Genomic DNA, 26,791 nt, shown 5'->3' on the forward strand with positions numbered 1-26,791 from the left:
GCTGCCCAGCACATTGCCCAAGGAATACCTCCAGCCACAGAGACGCTCATAAAACGTCAGTTGGTTCTTCCCTTTCATTTTCACGGTATCTAAGCAGAATTGGCCTTGTGGAAATTGGTCCCATTGCCTTTTGTCCTATCACTGTGCACCTCCAAGAAGTGCTGTGACCTCTCTGATGAGCAACGAGATCCCTTCCCTCCACCTTCCCCACACCAAACAAGCCTTGTTCTCTCAGCTCCTCCTCACTCATCATTGTGTACTCCCACAGACCACCTTCACTGCACACAGCCCAGTGCATCTACATCTTCTTTGCAACGAGAACCCAAAACCAGGCACAGCAGCCCAGAGGAACTCCTTTATTAAGGAAGATAAGAAATTGCCTTCAGAATCATACAACTTCACAGTACCACTACCTAATACAAAGTAAAATGGGGGCTGTACCAGTAACACAGGAAAGCAAGAGTATTTTCTTCCACCTAACCTGCTGCAAAACCAGAAACCAACAGTCAAACTGCAAGGAGTTAAGCGGAGGAAAAAAATTTTTTTTTTTAAATTATATAATTAACTTCCCTGTACTGGGCATTTATCAAAAATAACTATTTTCATAAGTACTTTGTACTCTAGGGAAAGTAGTAATATGGACTTCCCCCCCCGACCCCCTTTCTGTAATTGTACTCCTAAGGTTCACACGCCTAAAATACAGGGGGATGGTCAGAAACAGGCATCCCCGAGATCTGACTCTTAACATTTAAAATCACTAACGTCGCCTTAAAACTACGACCACCGCCACTCTTCACTGCCACTAAGCCTCCCTTATGCTATTGTCCCAATGACCAGCAGAAAATCCAGGATGATCAAAAACCCCCGAGGCCATTAACATTTGCTAGTGCTTCGGCTCCCTCTGCTTGAGGACGAAAAGATTAACATAAGCCGAAAATGCTTTTAGTGCTGAAGTCTTAAGCTTGGCAGCAGACGCTCAGCGCCTCTGAACAGTCTCCTGGGAGCTGTTTAACAACTTTGATGACTCAAAATGTTTGTTTTCTGTTCTATCTTCCAGACATCTGAGGGGTCTGCTGTATTTGCGCTGTTGTGGCAATCAAGGTCACCCTTTGCAAGATTCACAGCTTGTCATTATCTTCTTTCATTACATTATCTTAAACACAAAAGGATGCCTTGAGCCCACCTACTTCGTTTCCACAAAACAAAAGCTGCCACACAGTAGGGAACGGACATATTTTCTTTCCCACCACTATGTCCACCACTATAAAATCAAAATCTGCATCCAAATATATTAGAAAGAGAAATTTAAACTGTGACCAGCACATAATGAGCACAAATACATTTGCATTTAAAATACAAGGGCTCAAACTCCTCCAGCATTAGTGAATAGCTGGTACACTGCGGCTGAACCCTTTCGTCTGAAAAGATGAGTGAATACGAGTTTAAATATTAGTTTCTATGACACTACTGTCCCTCAGCTTTCTTTATGTTTATGACAATACCAGAAATTAGGAGCAGTTTCCTTTGCATAACCTTAATACTCTCCACTCTTTAAAAAAATAAAAAACCACCATGGTCCAACTCAGTTTCTTTCCTCTCCATGCCTCTCTAGTGCCCAATTTCAGATGACGCAAATGTCTAGGATTCAATGCTCATCACTTGGGAAGGGAGAAAGGCAGTGAAAGCAGGGAAGATAGAACAGGGAGATCAGACTTTACTCCGCAATATTACAGGATGCACATGCGTGGAACATCACTTGTAAGGTTTAATCCCTGCCATACGACATCGCAATATATGCTGGACACTTCTACAACAGCTCATGCATTGATATCACTTCCTCCAATTCTGCAGACTAAGTCTTGATGAGTTAAATCTAATTTCAGGAAAGCTGAGAGCAAAGTCATTTCTACACACAGCAATTGTATGAATTTATGTTCTTCGAGTTTTCAAATACCTCCAAGTTTAGAATTAATGTTTTTGTCCTCAATATGCCTCTACATGACAAAAAGCTACTTTAAAATGTTTTTCAGACCTTGATATGTCCACCAAATGTATCATAATTGAAGAACTGACACTCCTTTTCACGATAGCAGGTATTTTCTGTCTCCCCTTTGATTAAGATGTTCCTTGTAAGAACTCCGACTTCTGCCCGCATGTCCACTCCATCGATAACTTCGCCCACATGAGGAAACTGAGGATTTTCTGTACAAAAACAGTTTTGAAACGGGGAAAAAAAAGAGTTATTATTGATTAAAAATAAAGCCAATTTATTTTGTATAAGCAAGCTAATCACAGCCACAAACCACATGAATTCTAATACCTTAAAATGCTTTCTCTCTTAGCTTTGCCTATCCAAAGGCACACAAAAAAGCACATAATTGTTAGATAATAAACATTAACGTAGCTAACATAAAGCAAATTCTCCCCTTCCAGACTGCAGTTGACTCAATGATAGTTAAGCATCTTGCAGGATGACAAATTAAGCATGCTACTCCACAATTCCTTCCAAAACAAAGTGCTGTCTATGTATTTTTTATTTCAGTAGAACAACTAACCCTAAAAATATCCCAACATTTTACTTGCAAATGCATCTTAATTTCAGTCCAATAGTTTGTGAATAGAAAGGATAAAAACCAAAGGAAAGTTTAAATTAATTCAAGATATCTAGAAAACTTTTGATTAAACATAGATGCAGATTTGCTTTAAAATAAAAAATGTCGGCTGCTTAATCTGTTCCAAAGAAAAAATATGAAGTCAAAACGAGTCCAAAACACCTTTAGAAAATACTGTATTCATCTCCCTCTGGGGAAAAAAAAAAAAAAAAGGATTTGCTTACCTAACTAAATTTGCTCTTTCCTAGACAGCTATTGTGAGGACACATAAACTAAAAACAAGGAAAACAAGATACACTGGATTTACACTGTTCTTCCAAAGAAACAATCAATTTCTTATTTGTCTATACAAACTGAGAAAATTATCTGGTACTGTGAAGTTTAAAAAAATTATTTATGTGGGGTTTTTTAAAAGAAAAGATTTCTTTGCCATTGAGTTTTATTTTTTTTCCTCATTTATTGATACCCTGAACACAGACTCTTATTATTCCTTCAAAGCTTACAAAGGAATACAAGCCTTAACTGGTCATTACCACAATATGAAGCAGAACCAAGATTGGTATTAATTCTGTATCTGCTGTTGAGGATTATATTTGACTAGCATACATAAATCGAGCAAAGAAAGAGTAACTAGGCCTCCTGCCAAACAATACTTTTTAGTTTTCTTACTACAAAGGCACCAAAATAGATAAAACTTAACAAAAAATACAAGAAATAATTTCAAAAGATGATAAGCGTTAAGTTTGCCATACAACACCAAATTCGTTCTTTAACAAACAAATATATAGGGTGGTTTGGGGATTTTTTTTTAAACAGCATCTGTTAGTATGACAAAGGAAACTTGATATTGGGGGTAAAAAAAAACCAAACAAAAAACAAGATGGGCCAGTTCATCTCCTTTATCATCTTTTAAAGATCTATATATAGTTCAGATAGCATTTATTTTCAAAAAAAAAGAGCCAAGATTTTGTATTTTGTGCCATACTGTAAGTCTTATAAAAAAAAATAAATTTTTTAATCCTTTAACACCAGCTGCTTTTTCACAGTACGTGAGTACCAAGATGAAACAGAGTTTGCACATACACTACTCAGTGGTGACAAAAGCCTTTTCAAACTTCATACTGCAACCTTCAAGCTAAGCTTGCTTTTTAAAATGTTGTGCTCAGTAACACACACCATGAGACACTTAAGAACAAAGCCCAGGAAGCATCATGCTCAATGGCACCAAGTTGGCTTTGCGGCTTCACGCACCCTGGTATTCTCTGATGAGGACAAGGTGAACTGAGATACGCTTTTCCATATCTGGGACTTCACAATGCAGAAAATCCCCTATCTGACCCATGGTAGAGAATGCTGTGGGATGCAAACCGCATAGTCCCTTAAGACACGGGGGAACAGGGAAGTTTGAGGGCGTTCACAGCAAACTTCTGAGAATGAAGAAAGAGAAGAGTGGTTTGAAGAAGAGGAAGTCGCATGTACAGAGGTGAATGGGACAAAACCAGTGCCTGAAGAGCACTTATCAGCTGCAGCAAGTTAACACTGAAAAATAACATGAGCGAGTTTGTGCTACAGAGTGGTGCTGCAGCCCACCAGAAGGGAGTGAGAAGGGAAGCTCAAGACCTGAGTGAGGCTGGTGGACCAGCAGGGGGGAGGGCGCTGGCACAGAGGGGGCATGGAGTGGCAGAAGGAAAATACAGAGGCTGGCAGAGCTGGGGAGTCAGTCCCACGGGAGGCTCTTGTGAAGTCAAGCAGAGTGACTCAGATAATAAAAAAGGAAACTGTCAACAACATGCACGACCATTTTGCGTGCATCACGCCTAAAGGAAAAAACAGATTGCAACTACTCAGGGATATCCTGTGTGAGCACAGGCGTGGAAGTGTCACCTATTTCATAATGTTGTGCTGGTGGGGGAAAAAGAAAGTTCAAAGATTGCCATTTTCTCTTTTCTTCCCCTCCCCCCCTTTCTGCTTCTTTAATGACAACAGAAAAAAAATTATAATGACAGCACTTCAAAAGATGGGAAGGGCACTAAAGGCAAAGGAAACGGTAATGACCACAACAGCCATTCAACCACGTATAAAGAGAACTAGTGAAAAGGCAGAAAGGAGACAAAAAAGAAAAACCAGCATAATCCTCTTAGAAGAAAACTAAAGCGCTCAATGAGCTTGGGAAGAAAGGAGAAAGAAATATGAGGCAGACCTGTGCTCACACAGGCTTTGTAGCAAGGAAAAGTACGCATTCGTGTATATGGCAACAAAGCAATAGAGAGGTAGGTGAATGGGATGTTCTGTATCGCTCCCACTGAAAGGTACTGTCCGAGCTGCACTACTGTGAGTACCTATTTCACATGAATCTTCAAGTGGTGACTGTTCTCATACCTTTGACTTTGACCTGATGCTTGGTACACTCTGGGCAGGGAAGGAGGGTGAATTCCTCCGTCTGATACATTGAATAGTCTGTGCTTGCGACCACAATCCGGTCTCCAGGCTCCCAACTACTAACATCATCCAGAAGATTCAATATCACTCCACCTACAGCTTCTACCTGGAAGCCTGAAATTGGGACACCTAATAAAAAAATAAAAGTAAAAATAAAGAGTGAACACAATGTAAGATTATATTCACCTTTATATGAAACCATCTCCAAGAAGATACTAGTAAGAAATGTATGAGATTCCACAAGCTCCAAAGCCTTCTAAAGTACAATTCTGCTCTGAAACGTGCCAGTGTGAGACATCATTACAGCCTGCTTATTTGGTGGATCTCAAACAAAAAAAAAAAAACAAAAAAAAGGAAGAGATAGATTATTTTTTTTTTCCTATCACTGCTAGTTCTATGAACTCTTTTTTAAAAACAACCCTAATATCAAATGGCAACAATTTGTAGGTCAGGTCCAGCTACCTCTGCTTGTTTCAGGTGACGTTTTTTCTGCCATTTATACAGATATAACCAAGGACCTGGCAAAAGAAAGCAGGGAGATTTTCTTTTTTTATTCACAACTAATAAAACAGTTTAGCAGGCTAAATAATGCACACATGCTATTTCACTGCCTTGTAATTGATTTAAGTTCAGCAACTTTTGCTTACTCTTGACCCTAACTCTACCCTAACTCTACAGCAAGTAAAAGAAGAATTTTTGTGGATTTTTCTTTTTTTTAATGTAAGTCTATAAATTTTCATAGGGCAGTAATGAACAGTAAAGCAGTAGCATCAAGTATCTCATCTACTTAAAAAATAACTATCCAACTACCTTAAGAAATTCTTACAAGGCAAACACAATATTGCTTAGTAATTCCACAAACAAAAAAGATAACTGTCCATAAAAAGCAAAACTAAGATCAAAGATATCTTAAATAGAAAAATCAATAAAGGATAAAAGCAAATGAGTGGTAGGCCTTCCAGGGTCCTTATACAACAGATTCAACTTGGTATGAGAAAAGCTGCATAAAGTTCAGCAGAAAACAGCAAGAGAAAATTCTAACAGGAATAAAACATTTCTCCTACCAAGTTTTCTTCTTAGGATCATAATCACCATCTCAGAATCTCTTAGATTTAAAATATACATGACTGACAAATTACTAAAGAAAAAGACTTTTTCAGCCTTTTACAAGACCCCTTATCTCCATCTAAATGTACTAAAATGAAGACTCAATGTTATGCTGTTCACATACTGTATACAAATAGATTGAGATAATAGGTTGTACTGAAGAATTGTGTCCTCATGCTTCACCCATAGTAAGAAAAAACAAACACAAAAACCCCCAAAAAACCTTACAGCAGCACTTAGGAATTTAAATCCATCCAACAGTTCTATCAAAAAAAGCACACACAATATTTTTTACTTCTTCCCCATCTGCAGGACTTCACAAAAGGCTTTCCTACCATCATTCCATTCACTGTAAGCTCTCACAACAAACTTCTGACCATCCACTGTGAAAAACTCTTTCTGAGCAAGAGCTTTCCCACCAGTGCTGTGATTTTCATAGTTTCTCACTGATTCATTACAGGAAGAATTTCCACCACCTATGACACCAACAAGAGCCCAGGCTTGCCTGTGAAAAAGAAAAGTAAATGTTTAAATATAACGGTCCTTAACAAATTCTGTACAAACAGGTAAAGGGCAAGACAAGGAGCACAGAAGTCATAAATAATCCTTTTGCTTGTTCTTCCAAACTAATTTTCAAGTGCAACTTCAAAATGCAGAAGAAAAATTGGCAGACCTAATTGAAAAGAAATGTAGTTTAAAATAATTGGATGTCCTATATACCAATTGGCAAACACAAGAGCTCTTAATGGAAAAGACTTTCAGATACATTTTTAGTACAGCATCCAACAAAGTACACTTTTTCCAAAAGCACATCACAAGAGACAAGAGACAGGAGTGATATAGGATCCTAGTCCCAAACAGCTTTACTGGGGTACAGGGGGACTAGGAGCCGGTGCCGATGTTCCTGCCACAGCCCACTGCCATCACAGCTACAGCATCCCAGAGCGGTGGCCAGGAGTCCCAGGAGACCACGCATGCATCAGGCCAGGAGGGATGGACACAGCCAGCAGCAGCCACTGGCTATCACTGTACTGGACGGGCAATACACGTGGAACCTTTCAAGATGCTCAGACCCAGAAAAGGAACAACATACTGTTATACTACCTTTGCACGAGGGATCACCGATGTTTCTGAAGGCTGAGACCAAGGATTTTTGCTTTTCACCCTTTCCTGAGCTGGACACCTACTTGGCTGAGCACCGGTGTGGAGCAGGGAACTGTCCTGGATGTACTTCCCCTTCCTACAGCTCTGCTCAACGCATTCAAGTTTTTGGAAATCAAAAATACACCGCATGCCACAGAAAGCTGCCACCAAGTTCAAAAAACAAGACTACTTTGCTGTCCTTCGCTGCTCTGTAATGCCATAATTATGTGTGCAGATGAAGTAATCAAGATCATCTATTAAAAAGCTGAACAATTTTGCGTCATTGAAGTTGAATCATTCATCCCAGATGAAAACAGTCAGCTAGCTGGACTATGGTCTGTTGCTAACAATTGATTCAAAGGCAGATACTAAAACCACCTTAAATCCAGTTGCCTTTATTTCAGTGCCCTCATGATGTTCTTAATGATGGGGACTAAAAGGCCAAGTGAAACCATTTAGTGTCAACCTGTTCACAGGAATAGCACATATTGGGCCAGCTTTTCAGCAGCACACATGCTGAACGTTTCACATACCAACATTTAAAATAGTTATCAAGATCTTTTAGTACATGCTATTTTGCAGGAAGAGGCAGAAGAGGAGAGGGATGTAACAGAGTATTCACCCCCATGCCGAAATATCCTTCGCTAGCTTCACGGCAACAAGCCTGCTTTTCCTCTGTGAGCACTGGGGGACAACTTCTCGCCCATCCTCCACAGCAGAATGGGCTAATTTTATGTGCTTACAGAGCCTCTACCGACTAATGAAAACAGACAAGAATCAGTTCAGCAGAGAAGGAAGAAAGTCTGCTTCTCCACAATTGCAGGCTGAAGTTCTTCATGTCAGACAAATCGGAGTGGAGGTCAGAGGAAAAGCCCTCCACCAGAAACCCACACCTCCAGGCCAGGTTGGGGCTGGCTGCCCCGCGACCTGAACAGCCACATGGGCTTCCTGGCTTTCAGGAGATGGTACCTATTACAGGACATCCTGGTCTCAGCACCTCTGACCAAACTGCTTGAGGGGCATCGTGTGACCACTTGCTTACAATGCCACTGACACGAACATGCTCCTGACAGGAACCGAGGTCAGAACACGCCACCCTGACTGATGCCCCAGCCCACCTCTGCCAAAGCAGAGGGAGGAAGTGAACTGTAATCCAGATGTTGGGAGCAGTGAGGGGTAAGAATAGAACGGAAAAACTAAATGACCAAATTCCTGGAAAATACTGGAAAACAGAAACAGGTTGTACAACACCACCTTAATGGAAACTGAAGAACAGAATGGCAGTTTAGCTGGGAGACTTTGTGTCCCTTTTGCTTGTCTTGCTAACCCTGTGCAGCACAAAGCCAAGTTCAGAACATGCACCGCAAAGTGTCATTTGCAACAACTAAATGCACGGCACAGCAGTTTAAGTTTCCTGCTTTAATAATTCCTGTTATACATCTTCTACTACCCCACCATCCAAACCCTGATCTACTGAAAAGAATGGCCAAAAGACACAGGGACACCTCACGAGTATACTTCAATAACAAAATATTTTTACAGATCCGTTCCCTTGCAGAATCAGCGGAGAGGTAATGTACTTTTATTTCAGCAGTGCACAGGTATGAGTAAGATACCACAGAATTAGCATCCCTTCCCTGTATTCAGTTTCTAGCTTGGCGTTCCTTGCTCCTTGAAACAAAGTCATATGCATTAAAAGCTTCACCTAGCAACTGTTTTCTATCTAGGTGTTTGAATGAGAAAGAATTCCTCATACACAGTTCTGCACTATCTACTGTGCACTGAATACTACTACTGCAGTACTACATGCAAGACTGAGAATCCTCTGAAGGCTTTAAGGACAGACACTGCCAAAGTTTTATCTCCCAAAGGCCACAGAATCTGTATCTAATCTCTACTCAGCACAAGAGAGAAAATAAATTAATTACCTGTAACTCAATCCTCTGACAAACTTACTTCCCAGAAGATTTTGAATAGTCACTCTGGTTTCCTCCAGTAGATTTTTAGCAGCTGAATCTCCCACAGCAATAGCAACAATGCGACCAGGACTTCCATTTTTCAGTAAGTTCTGGAGCTTCAGGCTTTCTTCTGAAAATTCATGAGTATCAAATTTCAGCACTTCCAAAACCTCTGCTGTGTCCTGATCGATCACTCTCACATTTAGTCCTCGGGAAAAATTCTTTTTAAATGTATAATGACCATAGGCCAGTCCTGAGAAATACATAGTCTTTGACAGAAGAGTCCATGATAACTTCTGGTGCCCATGCAACTCCAGCGTTCCTTCAGGGCCCACGCCAATAAATTTTTTGCCAAATTCTGGCACATCAGCACCTTCGTTTGACTTCCCATACAAAATAATAGTTGCTTTGGATTTATAGCGGCATTTCTCTGCTCCAACATGAAGCATTCCACCATCCTTTATCAGGATAAATCGAGTTCTCAAGGTAATATTTTTAGAACCTTCTTTATCATCACCAAAAACAAGTAACCCTAAAAGGAAAAAAAAAAAAAATATTTACATAAGTCAAAGCAAAATTCAGATAGACTCAAAGAACCAAGTTCTGCAATACGAACAACAGAAAAATTACAGATTTATTTTCCACATCCATGAATTAAGCTGTTACGCTCTTACACATGTTTAAGAAAATTTGGGAAAGTCACTCTTATCAATCGTGATTTATCTTTCTAAGAATGTGGCCAGTTTACTTCTATTTTTCCTGCCATTTTGGTAGAACTAACATACTACAGTGCCCATCAGAAGACAATCAGATCTTGTACAAGTCTTGTTTTACAATAACCTACAGAAAGCCACGTTAATGCTCCACTGAAAAGACTCTAGAGTGTTTATTCATCTTTTTAAAGATATTCCTGGCCTGGTAGCAGGCTGAAAAGTAAAAGCAGGGGAACTGGTCAATAAGCTGCAACATAAAATTCCAATACAGTTTTCATGTAATCATAAAAGTAAAAACTATGCAGTAAAGTGAAGCATGATGTTCATCTTGCCATTTCATACCTCCATCCTGTATAACTATAGAGTGTACTGTAGCGTCTGAGTTCAGACGAAAGAAATCCCCTTTTTTGATAAAAACTCTCTTTTCAGGATCTTTTCCCGGGCTCCAGTTTTTAAGACGAGGATTCTGATCAGGACAATTCTCTGCAATGCAATGTGAAATTCAGCTTTTGAAAAACACGCATCATTAATTACATCAATCAAGGCAGCACTAGGATGAACATGAGCAAGGCAGAGTCGATCACAAAGCATTCCCACCTCCTTCTTTGGTTACAACACTGCAGCAACTGATGCTACTGTTTGTATTCAAGCAGCCAAAAAGACACCTGGAAGGTGGCTAAACTCTCAGGGGTGGGAAGGCATTCTTACACTGAATTAAGCTACTGATGACCACAGACTGAACTGTCAACATATACTGTTTACAATAGATACTTTTGAAGGCCATCTCACTTTTTTGAGATTTTTTTTTTTTTTTACATCCACTCCAGCAGACGAGAGGTAAGTAGGAAGCACTCAGACCCACAGCAGTTATACTGAGCACTGGATGTCCTAGGCAAGCTAACATGGTTGTAAAGCATCTCAATATCTCACCTCCCTCAAGGTCCCTCCCTGTGTGAGAAAGGCTGACCCCTTCTTGCTTTTAAGCATCCAAATCACTTCTTTCAGTTTAGGTTTGTAGGGCAGGGATAAAGAGGGACAGAACATCCTCAGTATATTTAGTATAACACGTTACTGGTTAGAGCAGTTTCCTGGGAGACAAGACATTTGGGTCTAAACTCACGGTTTGTACTCCTTAGGAAGTCAGCTTCAGTACCAGGCTACAAACCACGCGAGTGCAGAGACACACGCAATCCTTGCTGAAACCCTAATGCAGGTCAGGTGCTACACAGGCAACAACACCATGCCATGAAGCCAGAAAAGGAGAAGCAGCAGCAAGAAGTGACAGGGTTGTGTGATTTCAGACAAGGTTACAGCAACGCTGTACTCACAACAGGCACATCTTTAGCATATTAAGCAGCTGAGCAATGCACCAGCATAGACATACTACAAGAACAGAAATGGGAAGTATATTCCTTGGATTTTCTTACCAAAAGAAAAGCCAGACTGAACAAATATTTTTCTTAAGCAAAACACAACCAAAAAGATGCCAAAATAAACAGGTTAGCAGAGCAACTGAGAGTAACAGTCAAAACAGCCTTTTCACATCTTATCTTCTGAAGAAAAGCACCCACACATCTGCAATGCAACTCTGGAGGCAAAAAACTATTAGCAATTGCCCATTCTTGCAAAATCTAAAGAAAGTGAAACCTATCCACAAGTTTAACACAAGCCAGCTTTAGTTTTGCTGACAGAAATGTTTTTCCTTTGGTGCTACTCTCCACATTTCAAATCCTTTCCAACTCAGGAAACCCACATAAACCAAGATTTGACTACCAGTGGGAAAAAATTAGCAGGACTGCATAAGGGCAAAAGGCATCCAAGCAGTAATATAAAAATAAAAACAAAAGAAAATCTTTGGGGGGGACCATAAGATGACAGCATTTAGAAAATTAAATTCTACACACAAGGGAAAGCCAAAAAGCAAGAAGCATGGCAATCGGCAAGACTGCCGAGAGCTCACCGGATTAATGCAAGCCTATTGCCTGACTCATGCAGAGTCACTAAACCCCTTCCCCTAGACACCACACACACAAGCACTGTGAATAAACACATATTTCCTGGCTGGTAGCAAAGGGCAATGTGAGGAAATCATGAGTCAGCAACCTGATGATTGCTGCGTAGTGTGATTCACAGAAGAGAAGATCTAGTAACCATATATTTTTCTGTTGATTCAGAAAGAAGAGTTATAACACAATAACTGAAAAAAAATAATTTAAATCTACTGTACATTACAATCCAGCAAGGAAGCCATCAGCATCAGAAATAGGCACTCCTACAATGCAAGCATGCTTCTGAAGCACAGTGGATCAACTTTTTGGCAAGCAGATCAGATGTGCTCAGCAAAAATATTTTGAAATTCTCCCTTAGCAATTGCAGTGGGGTGCAGGGAAACATCAAATATTTAGTACTTCACCACATGTTACCTCCAAAATTACTGGCTATATTTTACAGACCACAGTCATTGCCTCTACAGTTAAGGTTGAATGAAAACAGAAGCATAGACCAGAACATGTTAGGTAGTTATGGCCTTGCCAAATTTAACCACTCATGTTGAAAATTTTTCAAGTCAAGCCTCTGCTTCAGAGCATTTTTGTAGAAATGGGTTAGCTCTTCTTAAGGTTTAGTTGCTTCTAATTGAGTTGGTGGGGGGAAGAAAGTGATATTTTTGCAAATGGTGGAGAAAAAAAAAAAAAAAACAAAACAAAAAAACCACAAAACAAAAAACCACTCTGCCAAAAAAAAAAATAATTCTAGAGCCTTCCATGTGCTGGAGCAAGGATATGAAGTTTGGCAGGAGAAAGGCAGGAAACAGTTCTCAAGATGTAGTTAAATAGCTGCTTTCTACCTGCTTAGCCACCAAGTCTGGATTTTTAAGGCCTCTGGGAAAAAGTTATCAGTGTTATATTATGCTCAGCAGAAGCTTATCACAGTTTGGCAGCTAAATTTTCTGAGGATCCTGTTTACCCTGGGCAAGCTCCAGCCGATATCTGCAAAGGCCAAGCAGAACTTTTCCCTGAAAACCTCCCCAGCTTGTCATCCTGACCCTGCAGCACAAGCCCCTGGAAATGGGGAAGGAAATTGCGTTTCCAGCGCTCTCCCTGATCTCCAGTGTTCAAGACTCCTTAGGAAAAAAAAAAAAAAAAAAAAGATGACGACAGGAAGATAAAAGCAAGGAGGAAAAAAGAAAACAGCTGACAGGCAGGAATAGAAATGCAGACAAGTATCATTTTCCCTTTGGGGAAGGTATGCCGGAGGTTTAGGATTTACACGCAATTACGACTAAGTCTCACATTCCCTCCACTGCCTTTTAAACAGCCGTCAAAAGTACTGACAATATGGATTTCCAATTAGCCCTTAAGAAGAACACACCTAGCTGGAACTGGTGTTGCTGGCTGCAGTACTACATGTGCTAGGTTGGAGCTGAGCATATTAACATTTCAACCTGTTGGGAGACTTTTGGGGAGTTATTGCAACAACAATACTGCAAGAGTAAAATTTCAGACAGACTTTCCTTGGTGCCTGTAGGATTTTCTCTTGTGTCGTTTTCCGAAGGATTCTATGGGTGCATGTTGGGTTTTTTTAAAAGGATAACGCAGGGAAACTGCAGAAAGACACAATGCAACAATTAATGCTGAAAATTGGCCTTGACTTTCATCGAGAAGCAGTGGGACACTGAAGGAAAGCAGTCACGACTTTGGGTTATTCCTCAGCCCTTACCTAAGTCATTACCGCAGAAAAAAAAAGCCCGACTACTAAATCACAGCAACTCTTCCTGCAACATCCCTGGTACTCCCAGTGATCCATCAACCATGTGCTGACCACGCATTCCGTGCAAAAAATCCACAGAACTCAATACCTCTGGAATGAGCCACTGCGGATGAAGCAAAACCATTCCAAAACCACTTACACTTTTCAAAAAGACAAGCCATCTCCTTCACATTATCAGCTTTTAAAGCATAAAGGGACTATTATTTTACATATCCCGCGGCACACAATACACCTCACTTCTACTAAGGCCACCATCAAAATCAACAACTTTTAGTTAATTAAAAGTTCAAGTCTTGGTATCAAAGCAGAAAGTTGTTCCCCCCACCCCAGTGTACTCCTCAGAGTCAACTGGATACGTCACCCTTCGGCCTTCTCTTGAACTTGTCTGTAACCAAAGTACTTACTGCAGTTACCAGTGATGTGGATCACAACATAGCAGTAACTTTCCGTTTACTACTCCCTCAGGGTTTTTTTTGTTTTCCTTTACAATTATTAGGAAAAGTCAGTAACTTCACCCAAGAAGAGGATGCCACCACCAAGAGCGTTCCCGTTAGATGTGGGCATTCATTTTGTACTGTCACCTGAAATCTTCAATTGATTATCTAATTTGTTCAGCCTGCGTTGCATTCACTTTGGAAACTCAGTCTTTTGAGTTACTGTGCCAAAAGCCACTGAGGGAAGAGTCTTAAGTCTGTTGTGTTACCATAGCCAAGAGCTTCAATTCAAAACCCTGTTTAGCTTTTCGATACCTGACTTCTGCCTAAAGAAAACACAAACAAAAAAACACAACAACAACAAAACAGAACCCAAAACCAAACAACCAACCAAACAACCCAAGCTCCAAACTATACTACCAACCTTTAGCAACTGCACCTCATAGCAACTCCTAGCAGTATTTGGCCAGAGGAATGTATACTTAGTGATCAGTGGTTAATCACATCACCTGTTCATGCTTTATGACACTGACACATTTGGGAGGTTTTCCGAATTCCATGAAAGTTGCCTAGTTTCCTAAGATAAGCTGAACAAAAGTCAGGGCTGATAGATCAAAAAGGTCCCTGACCAATTTGTGTATAAACAAAGAAAACACATACTGTTGGTATAAGTTCTGGCAGATTTTTAAATATTTTTACTTGAATACTCTATCTATCTTCCTCAGTTACTGCTTAAACAGACCAGATTTCATTTTGCCTGCAATTTGTGAACATATCAGACAGCTTCTTCTGCAGACAAAAATAATTACACTTACACAACATTCACACTTCTTCCCCCCACACCTGTAGTCTTTATTTACTGCTATGCCTTTTTGCTTCATGTAAGTAAATCAAATCATTCACAGTAAAAACATATAAAAATAACACTGACAACAGAAAAAGGAGCTGACCTTAGCCCCGAACGCTGCTTCTCTCCATATTAAAATTGCAGTAAACATCCTATTTTCGCACTTAACTTTTAACACTAATCCTGATGCTGAATTACTGAATTATGTTCACAGGGACCATAACTTCAAGGATGGCTTTGTTTGCAAAAGAACTTACCATCTGGAGCATATTTTGAAGCTATTCCCAAAAAAATCCCCAGTGCAACAAAAAGTGAAAGGCTAGAAATGGCAAAGCAAATGAGCGTATTTTTATGCCTGTTGGCTTCTGCCTGGCGCCGGTGCTGATCCACTGGTAAGGACGGGAGTCTTGTCCGGGCTTCTTGTCTCGCAGAGGTAAATTCGGCTGCAGCATGGCTCTGCGCAGGTGGCGGGGGACGGAGAGGGGCAATTCTCCCCGGGACGTACCCCGAAGACTTGTGACTGCTCCCGTTCTGAGGCCGGAGAAAAGCAGGGGAGCTCCCCCTGGCATCAGTGTCTTGCATGTTATAAAGTCACTGGAACACGCACACACACACACAGAGGGGAAAAAATAAGAGAGAGGCTTTCAGAATACAGAGTACAATACATAAAAGAAAAAAAACCCAACAACAGCAAAAAAAAGAATTTCAAGCCACATGCCTTCTTCAGAACAGCAGCCACTGAAACTGTGGCTATTTTCAAAGTATCAGTCACTCGGTTGCCACTGGTCATTTGCCATGGTGTAACAGCTTGAAACAACAGCCTATGTATCTTCAACATAATTAAACTCAAAAGCACCTGGCATGGGAGCACAGGAAAGCACAGTCGATTTCTTCATGTCCACTACGTATTTTTCACAGAGTGTTTTCACAGTTAACTTGTATTATGTGATTAAGAAACAAGCTGAACAATGAGAAAGCTAGCAACCCCTTCTTCCCCACAGTTATGCAAAGAATGCCTAAATGTATTTCTTCTGCATGCAGAAGCTGAACAAACTCCTCATTGTTTTCCTTTATGGAAAAGGAGCTGAAAGAGATAAGCCTTCCTTCCACACTGGAAGCAGTAAAAAGCATTTACATTTAATACACAAACCACAATATTATTTATATTCACACTGATGCAACTTAGCCAACACCTTTAATGAGCTGAGACTTATAGAGCCCGCAAACTCTTAATTTACTCACAGCAGGGTTCCACTGCTAGTAAAGGTGCACAAGGAACAGTCCTGTAAGGAAGTCATACAAATCTCGTTCAGCAAACCTCATGGTTTTTCTCATTGCTGAGATGCCTGGGTTTGGACACAAAGCCTGGAAGCAACGTGACTGCTCCAGATCTCTGTACCTTTCACCCTCAAGCGAGTGCTACTTTTATTTCAGTTGCTAGTATAGTTCCCATCTTTTTCTCAAGCAACTGATGAAGAAAGCCTACCCAAAACATCACTGCCTGTCCCATACGTGCCAGCACACTAACTATTCTAACCTACCTAGCTTTTGTGGTTTGCTTTGAGACACACAAAACTGCATTTGATTGTTTTCTCAGGCTTTCTGGTCAACTGTGTTGTATTGTACGGAGTATTGACAAAGCTGGCATAATTTTTTTTTATTATTATTACAGGGATTTTTTTGAAAAGGCTGCTCAAGTTTCAGTTAACTGAAACCTAACTTTCTAAACTAAACCCTGAGGGGGATTTAGGCATAAGCCATGTGTATTAAATAGCAAAATGAATTATGAAAATAAAAGCTACCAATAATGGAAGAGCATAAAGATCTTCTTTCTGTTCCATTAACAAAGGATAGCCTGAGCCACACTCTGAAGTGCCAGGCACGCTGGTGAAGGAGAAACGTGACAACTGCAATCTTATTCTGAGAAGCAGCAAAGGAGCCTTTTGTCTCGCATGCTGCAAAATCTGATACTTCACTGTTTCAAGGCAAAAGACTTGTTATTAGTGAACAGGCTGGATTACCCTTTCATGGGAGACAATGTATCTCCAGATGTACGCACAATGACAATAAAGGCACCGAAACATTAAATGGAGTAGCCATCCCAGAGTGCAAAAAATTATGCCAAGTCCTCCAGCAGCATTTCTCACACCTGTTTGTTGTAGCAAATTGATTTTCACCATTCTTCTTTCTGTTCTTTGAGAAACTATTTCCCAAGCCTAATCCTCTGCTCTCCAACTTAACTGCCCAATGCATTATGAACAATGTGGAACAGTTTGATTTCATCACATGTGCTTTTACACTGAACTAGTCATCTTTCAGTAGTCAAAACTCAATCATTTCTATGTTTTTGAACTGATATTAAAAGCTGACTAGAGAGGAAGTTTTTCAACTAGTTCTAAGACATTATTTATGTCTAGCTGAAACAAATACTGAAGTATCTTTTTGATTAAAAACTTAATCTCAGTGCTGGATCAGATTTCCTTAATGGTTTGGACTGCCAACTCCTTAAACTTGGTTAAAAAGTTTTCAGATATGGCATTTATCTATCACACTGACAAAATGACTACAGAACGTTCATTATAACGTGACACAAAGATTTAACAAGTTTGTTAATTGCTCAGCTTTATCAACTAAATCCAGAATGGTTATGCCAAACTAAACTTACTTTTACAAAATAATTTTACCACAATACTGCCTGATAAGTCCTTTAAAAGTACTGCTAGGCCTTTAAAGAAAAAAGTCATCCATTACAACAGGCATCAAAAACACTTGTGTCATATTTCAAGTATATTTTGTTTTGTACAAAGCATTCTGCCTTGTTTGCAAACCTCATTTTGCAAACTGCAAAAGTCTTCCAACTACGTCACTCAAGTGCAAACACAGGTCACCCCAAAGACAGGTGGAAAAGAGACTGCAGAATCACTGTCTTACCCATTACAAAATAAATGTAGTGAAACAAAGCCATAAGGAGGTACTTAGCACAATCAAAAGATTTACTATATAGTTTTCCATTAGAAGAGGAGCAAACGTTTCAACACTTCCTTCCCTCTTACTGTGTTATTTGAAATTCTCTAGCTGAAAGAAGGATCTTCTCTATCCTGCAGAGCAGCTGCTAGCTTTTCTTTAAAATTGAGACCCGTTGATAATCTGATTCAAATTACTGACTTGTTTATTTCCAGTCTGTGGAAGTCTTCAGGTAGCAAGTGTGGTCATTGGCTAAACGGCCAGTTACATCCTAGAGACTGGTTATTTGGTTGCACAAAACCAGTTTGAGTAAAACGCAGGAGTGGGGTGGGGGGAATCTGTTTGAACTACTTAAATAGCACATTTCCCTGCAAGTGCCCATGCATCTGAATTTTTTGATGTAACACTTTTTCCTTTTCCACCCAAGGTTTGCCATTTCCTTTTGAACTGTGCCTAAGCTGTGTTTCTTCAAAATGAAAAAAAAAAAAAAAAAAGGCAAGAAATGTTTATATGTTGGTATCAAAGGCCACAGCAGATGCTTTGCAATTAAAAACACCAGAAAGGACCAGCTTCTGTCACCAGGTTCTCCTAAACCCACAGAAGTTAAGAGGTCTCCTGAAGGATCTTATGACCTGGGCATCTCCTCCTGATGGTGCAGTCCTAGACAAGAACACCACCAATTTCACTGCACTGTAGTGTACAGAATGATGCAGTATTTTATTTTGCAGCTTGCTTCACAGTGAGTTAAGTAAGAGTCAAGTTCTTGCACAATATTCAACCAGTTACCTTACCTCACAGTATTATACAGAATTAAATCTCTACAAATCCGTTATTTGCCACGCCATTTAGGCAAGCTGCTATCTCAGTATTCCCCAACTTCTCACCCTTCATCCTTCAACAAAATATTATGCAATATTTTCAAATCCATTATTCACCACGGCTTTTAGTCAGCGCCACACTTAAGTATGTGCTGCCAGATCATCAGTACCAGGGAAGCTTCCAACACACAGATTCAGCTAGAGCATCTCAGATGCTTCAGCCCACCATGTACTCATTACCGCTGATCTGCTGCAAGGCTACACTATTTGCATGTCACTCTTTTGCAAGACTAGTGCTACTCCACACAATCCAGACTTCTGCTTACACACCCCTTCCCACAACACAAGCAAGCAAGTACTTCTCATACTCATCACATCAGCCAAATCAGCTTAAACTACCTGAAAAAAAACCAAACCAAAACAAAAAAACAACAAACCAAACCCAAAGTGTATTTTGCACAACATCTAAGTAAAAACAGTGATTACCTGCAAGTCTGGCTCTGCCAACAGAGCATCAGAGCTGTGTGGACAGCAAACGCCAGCAGGCAGACAGCAATGAGCCACTGAACAGGCTGCAACATCTCCAGTCTCCTCACGTATTCCTCCACCACTTTTAACTTGTGCCACTACTACACACTCATACAAGCCCACATTGTTTCACACTGGCAGAAACTAGAAACACATGCCCTGTACAACCAAGGGATAACATCTCAACCTCCTGAGACGTGTGTGTGTGCCCAGAAGCAAGCAGCACGCTTATCTGTTACTCGGTTCAAGGCTGGTCTCCTGGAAAGGAATCGGATACTTTCACGAGGTAATTCAAAACATGACCTGACACCACCCAAAATGTGAGAAATATACCAAGATATTTCACACTTTTCTGCTGTTAAATGCTTAGCGTAGCAAAACACGTAAAACACACCAGAAAACTCCTGCACCCTTGCACCTCCTCAAAACTCTGTAACCAACGTACACTTATGCCCATACAGTGCAAAGAAATTAATGCTTCCCTTAAAGCATGTTTTAAGGATGCACAGTTCACAGGTGTTCAAAACAAAAGAGAAACTAGGAGAAACCCCACTTCTGTTGCTCTGGGCTATCACACACCACCAGCTGTAGCGCTGACCTATTACCACACCATTTAATTTCAGAGTACATAATCACCACTAAGGAAAAGACTGAGGAAGGGTGGGGGAAAAAACCACACACATCAAGAAAAATATTTCCTCATGCAGACAGAGCCACATCGGCTCCTGCTGCTTTCCTGGCACAGGCACCGGCCTGGTACGAGACCACAGGGCAGTGAGAAACCCAAGAGAAAGGAAAGGAACCAGAAGTCAGTATTAAAAAGCTCCCAAGTAGCTACAATTACTGAACAGAAAGTGGTGTAAAGCAAACTCCTGAAGTATGACACGCACACCTTTACAAGCCTCCGAGCCGGTCGACTGCAACAGAGATACTAATTTCAGAACAAATGTTTCAAGTTTCTTGGAAGTCTCCAGTTCAACAAATCTCAACCTCACCATTACGAAAATTAATGGTTCCCAGTAGACTCATGCTTTCCTATCTGGTTCCACATTTTCTTCCACTGCCTTGTTCTGAAATTACACTTATTAACTATGATAACAGACAGCATGGTTGGAGGAACCTACTTTTTCACTCCTGTGTGCAAAAGCTAGAAAGAATACATGCACAGTAAAACACATTAACACAGCTAATGATGGAAATCACAACAATGTTTACAACGGCTTGAAAAATCCCAGCTGCCCTTAAAAAAAAGGGTGAAAACTCTAAACATCTTCTATCACCTACACTATTTGCTGCATGCCACCACTGAGTCTTCTCCCTTGCTCAGCAGTTTCAGAAGAAAATCAGAGGACAAGCAGCAATAGTCAGTCGGAAAGAGATACAGAAACACAGCAAGAATTACAAACTTTGTCCAAAACGAGTTACATTGCACCAGATTTTCTGAATTTCCTGTGTAGCAACTATTAATTTTAGTGAAGTTTTTGGCACACAGAAAACACACAAAATTGCATGATACGCAACCACTGGAAACTACTCAAGCTGAGAACCACATTTCTTAAAACAAGTCTTTCCAAAGTACCACAGACCAAGAGACAGAAGTGCAAGCATACATAATATTTACAGTATGAGACAAGGTCTGTAGATAGAAGTAATCTTCATCAGCTGGACTAATGAAATCTTTTGAGCACACAAATCTCTCTCTGGATCAGAAGCACGAAAGTTTAATTACATACATTTAGGTGATATGCAAAACAATTTAGCTATTATATATGGATTAGAAAGGACGCTAGGGCATGGGGGGAGAGGATGGTGATAGGATTGCTTCCCAAGGGAAGGAGACAGGTAATTTACAGCCTGTGCAATATGAGTTTGCCTCTGGGAACAAGTATGAAATTACAGCACGTCAAGCAAAACCACTCTCAGGTTCATGGCTTACAGCATTCAGGACAGCCATCAATTTAGTTCCTAGCCTCTTCTGAAGGCGTTTGGTAGACCTCCATTAAGGATAAGGCTGAAAGGTCAGAGGCAAAGTGGGGTTTCGTACAAGAAAAATGGTTCCCCTTTCCAATGACAACTGGGCTTTTGTCCTTCACCCACAGTTTGTGTGAACGAGCTCTGCAGCTGTCGCCTGGTTCCACTGACATAATTGTCAGGAAAGCACTTGATGCATTTAACTTTTCAGAAAGTTCATGTACAAAATTTAGGGATTTTCGTTAGTTCCTCTGGAGATATGCGTCTTACTGCAGAAACTGCAGGGGCGTGTTGGTCTTTTCCAATTCCTGGACACCAAACATTATTCTGCAAGCATTCAAGCGCTCTCAACTGACCTCAAGACATTGCTATTTTCAGTCTGCTCTAATATGTTTGTAACATCTTCAGATCTTTCCCATTGAAACAATGAAACATAAGCCAGAAGCTACAGAATCGAACTGTGGTCTGTGTATCTAAAATGATGCCTGACACTTCCAGTAACTTCAATTTTTTTCTCCTTTGTTTCTTTTTGACACAGTTATTCTTTATAAATCACTTACAAATTGGGAAACACTATTCTGGTTTTCATTCATTGTTAAAACCATATCACATTCTGCTGGAGGAAGTTATTCAGAAATCGTTTGTTTCTTTGCATACAAGAGAATAGACCGATGACTTAAATACAGAGGATCTGAGAGAGCACACTAGGAAGTATGGCACATGCACTGCAATAGGCAACTTGAATGGAATAATTTTTACCATTTCTCTCATTTTCAGAAATGAAAGATTTAATAACTTGCAGAAGAGATCAAGAGTGGAAACTTGCATTTTAATTATGTATCTGCCATTCGCTTGCTGCATGAGTCACAGCTTATTTGGGCCCCAAGCCTGTAACATGAGAAAAAAAGCAGTCACTAGCCTCACAGGGGCATTGTGAGGGTTAGTTTACAGAACACTTTGGTCTCCCTCAGGTCAGCGATGCATCTCAGTACAAGCCTACTTTTAAGCAAATAAATAGCTCGGCTTAAGTCAACAACTTCCACGTGAAAGTAACGGATTTGCAGCACTCACCTTAGAGAACCTGAAGAAGATGGTAGGGGAAAAAAAATAAAAACAGGAAAAAAAATTTTTTTTAAACAACTTCTCATATTGATGATATGAAGAAGCGGTATCTACAGATATCTGCAGTCTCTAGAAGAACACAAACCCCATTGACAGCTACAGCTTAGGACTACATTGCAGAAAATTTTTCTATGTAATGGTAATATACTTCAGAGAAGTCAAATTCAGTTCTGGCATTATCTTGAATCACTGATGAAACAGAGTTCTTCCCTACTATCCACTCAAGAGGTGGAAGGTGACATTAGATATCTATCTTCTTCCTATTAAATTAGAAAAGCTCTCATAAATAGATTATAAACACATATGAGAGTACAGAATAAAAGAGGTAGTGGGGAAAAGAGTCAGATCCCATATTTAGCTTTGGTCAACAGACATAAGCATAAATACTCCAAGAAACTCCTGAGTTTATTGATAGAATGACTTAATAATCAGCGGGTCATCATGTTTAATCTGTATTTAAAACATGAATCACTAGCAAAACATGCTTTTCCATATCAGTATATGCATTTCTTTCTTCTTCATCCTGGTTCTTTGTACTTATCCTGTTTTTTTCCTGAGGTAAAGCTCTCAAGTTCTTACAATGTTTTTTCAATCCAACTCAAATTTCAGTAAGTGATATGCCACACCTTATTCTGCTTACTTGAAGGATTGTCTCTGCAGTTTTTTACTGTGCATCAGCCATAAAGAAAACAATACTGCTTGGGAAGCTTGAACTGCTGTAGCTGCACACCCACATTCTTTTAGAGTTGTCCTGTGTTTGTATGAGCCAAGTTAAATGAGTTTGCATTAAAAGATAATTAAGCTAAGAAGTCCAAATCACATCCACTGAGCAAACAGCTGTGACATCAGCACCTCCTAGCTGTTTGAACCCCCAAAGGATTCTTCATCCTGGAGAAGGATGACTAAGAGAGAGGATATATGACATAGGTCCACACAGTCAGAAGTAGCGTCTGAGAATACAAATGACTGTTCATGTCTCTTCCAAGGAAAAAAGAAAAAAAAAAAGAGGTTTCTGAACCTAACTCAGTGCTGGATGCTATGGAACTCAAGAATTCAGGGAGATTGGAAGGGCAACAAGGTCTTCTGCAACCAGAGAAGTCAGTCGAGAATTGTTGCACAAACAATACTGCCTCGAGCTTAGGAAGTCCTTGAACCCTAAGCTGTTGAAGGCTGGAAGCAGTAGTACAATTACTCAGTATCTTTACCAGACATCTATTACTCACCACTGTTAGACATCGGGTAATTGTCTGGATGGACACTTTGCTTGATATGATGCAAGTTTGCTTTAAGACCTCATTTAACTGTGGTCTTCTGCCCCCACTTCTCCAAAATCACCTCCTCCTAGAAAGGCCAAATCCCACCTCAGCTCAGCCACTGCAATTGTCTGCTGACATTATCAGCACGAAACACACCTTTACCTGATGGTTTAAATTAATGTGCCAGATTGACATACAGTAGCTGAAACACGGGAACAGTTCATTTTACCGTAGCAAATGTGGCCTCCAGCAGAAGGGCAGGGCACATAACAGCTAAATCAGCAAGAGGACAAAGCCTTAAAAGGAACAGTCTTGTGAAAAGAGTTTCTACAGCTAAGCTAAGGCAGGATAACTTGACTCTATGTCTGAATGCCAACACCCTCTATGGCTCTAAGGTATCACAGGAGTCACAGAACTACACAAGTCAAGAGCCTGGTGAATAACGTACAGCGATTTAACTTACATGACATAAAACTCTTGTACAAGTTTAGAAAAGAAAAAAACATTTTCTATCATGCCCCTTTTATAAAAATCACAAAGAGTACATTTGTGATATCTTGTACGAGAAGCAAGACTGCAAAAAACAAAACAAAGCCTCCTAATCCACCATTAAGTACGCACTCTGCTGAGCTGGTGGCTGCATTCATATTTTGGATTACTGTGGTAAATTCCTTTCTAGGAAACTCCAAGAAATTTGCACCCAACAGCCAAGCCCTGCAACATCTTGCCAGGTATAGCTAGTCATTTTGCGTGACTGCACTACTCTTCCTTTTTTTAACTTCTTCTTCTTCTTCTTAATCCCATGCGCCAAAAAAATAGAAGAGTTACTAGTACATTCCCTTTTGTTAACCTACTTCACAACAAAGGAATAAAATCAATTACAATTTCTAAAGTATGCATTCTTTAATTTCTTCAGTATTTCCTTTCCATATTGGCAAATACATCACTTTTCTCCCTCACATCTTTCTTCAAGGTATATAGTTTTCAACTCCCTCTCCACTTCCTTTCTCAGTATTACTATTCCAAGAAAATATTTCTGTGGATGTAGAAATCCACATCTACAAACAATTCATTCCCATTTGTCTTGCCAAAAACATCTCCATTAAATCAGGAGTGAAACCCTTTTTAGTTAAAGAATGGATCTAGTCTAATCATGATTTAACTCCAAACAAGAAACTATAATTTACAATACAGATTTTAATCATGTTTTGATTAACATCTCCTGTGCAAGGCAGAACAAAGAGGAGGTGGAGCTCTGGTCCCAGCAGAGGGTGGTGAGTGCCTTCAGTGCCTTCCCAGGGGTAAAGAAGCAAAGGGCTCACTCAGACCCAACAGGCAAGATAAACGTAACCAAGTCACTGAATAACATCCTTGACACTTCTAACACCCATCTTTCCTCCCTCACATGGAGGAAAAATAATGATCTGCAGAACACTGCTCATTTTCTGCAAACAGGACTTCTACACCAAGAAGCTGGACTGACTTACTTCAAAATGCACTAAAGCAGCATATTAAAACTGCTTATTAAAGATTTTTCTGCAACATGCTGGACACATGATAAAAGACGTTAATGACTATGCATGATATGAATAGCAAATTAATGAGTTAGCTGTAATTAAAGAATGTTTCTAGTCCAGATTATCCAAGGTATGCAGGCATCTATTTGCATCTTTGGTGATAAGAATGTTGTTTGAGTATTTAAATCAGACTGAAAAACACCTGTCCCACTGCACCCTATCATTACTCAAGGAAATAAAACCTAACCTCCTTTCAAGTACAAGCTATTCAAACATCTACCAACTGAGTTTAAAAAAGAAAAAAAATTAAAAAAAACCCACCAAGCTGTAAAATAACAGAGAAAGTCACACAATTTGTTCTTCAAACTTCTAGGATCAGTAGATCTCCTTGTGCTGTACCTATTTTTATATTCATATCTTAGAGGAAAGACAACCTTTTTGTTCCCCTGCCCTGTCCCCTGGTTTGTCAACTTGTAAGAAATGTAAACTGTGGCACCAAATGGTAACTCTTCCAGTCATGGGACCACTTACGGCTGGGGAACCTTCAGTGGGTTTTACAAGGCCTGCTGAAAACAATGTTTTTTCCACACAGGGGCCACCATCCTCTACAGCTTAGTGTCTCCACCAATTAGCAACAAGTCTGATGAACAGCTTAAAAACTTCCAGCCAACCCTCACCACCTCGTCCCCTGCAAAATATGGTGGGGCTAAAGCGTTAATGTTCCTAATTAAAAAACCCTACAGTCTGCCACTGAGAAAATATCTATCTGCATCTCAAAACAGCACACGCCACAGCTACTGTTCAGTTCAGATGCTGAATTTCAGGAGACCCTTCTGCAATCTCACTTTAGCAAGGACCTCACAGCAGTCCTCTTGTCTTTCATGTCCTTCTCCCCCCCCCTCCCCCCAGCCTTTTCTCCTTTTTCTTTCTGAATTCCTCCATAGCTGGGGGCATTACTTATGCTTTACATAAAACTGTTATTCTTCTGGATGGTTTGCCTATCTCGAGCCCCTGGCATACACTCTGCTGGATGCTGTATTAACAGGGAGACAGCAAGAGGCACAGGCCCAAAAAAACTTGATCCGGCAGAAGATTTCACGTTCGTGCAGGCAGTGCGCAGGATCTGTGTAGACAAAGCACCTCCGACAGCTACAGACTCCGAAGAACAAAGATGAACCACCCCTCCTCCCTACCGCTACCCATGGGCTATTTCGCATCAGTAATGTAGATAAGCTGGTACAAATCTTTTTTCGGTGATTCATCAAAACTTGGCTGATGCCACCCAAAAATTTGAAGTGCTGCTTTACCTTCCTTATTGCGTGGCCTTTGTCAAGCCCCAGGCACTATTTCCTTGATATAACTATTCAGGAATATAAAAATCTCTTCCCTTTTAAAGAATCCGCGCACACAGATTCACATTTAAAAGACAAACGAGGATGGTGCCTCCAGCACCCCCTCCTCCTCTTCAGCTGCGACCTCTCACCAACGCGGGCGCATCCACCACCGCGCACCCTTCTCTTTCATTAGCGGGGCCGAGATACGCCGCACCCGCTGCCCTTTCCATGCCCCTGGGCCAGCGAAGCAGCCCGCTGCT

The 26,791-nt window shown here is 40.4% G+C and overlaps 1 protein-coding gene across 2 annotated transcripts in view; it reads right to left on the reverse strand.

Annotated features, from left to right (window-relative positions):
* The window catches only part of TMEM2 (transmembrane protein 2), a 35,741-nt gene extending 20,138 nt beyond the window's left edge, over window positions 1-15,603 (reverse strand). Inside the window, exons 1-6 of one of the 2 annotated variants that reach the window (XM_009886396.1) lie at window positions 15,279-15,603; window positions 10,315-10,455; window positions 9,230-9,791; window positions 6,494-6,663; window positions 4,992-5,180; window positions 2,033-2,202 (exon numbers count right to left, since the gene is read on the reverse strand). In XM_009886396.1, the coding sequence (XP_009884698.1) occupies window positions 2,033-2,202; window positions 4,992-5,180; window positions 6,494-6,663; window positions 9,230-9,791; window positions 10,315-10,455; window positions 15,279-15,603 (1,557 nt within the window). The remainder of the gene's footprint in view (window positions 1-2,032; window positions 2,203-4,991; window positions 5,181-6,493; window positions 6,664-9,229; window positions 9,792-10,314; window positions 10,456-15,278) is intronic. The other variant, XM_009886397.1, reaches the window with a different exon arrangement.
* Window positions 15,604-26,791: the final 11,188 nt, after the last annotated feature.

The sequence above is a fragment of the Charadrius vociferus genome, unplaced genomic scaffold (genome assembly GCF_000708025.1).
Source record: "Charadrius vociferus isolate BGI_N301 unplaced genomic scaffold, ASM70802v2 scaffold505, whole genome shotgun sequence".
NCBI classification, from domain to species: domain Eukaryota; kingdom Metazoa; phylum Chordata; class Aves; order Charadriiformes; family Charadriidae; genus Charadrius; species Charadrius vociferus.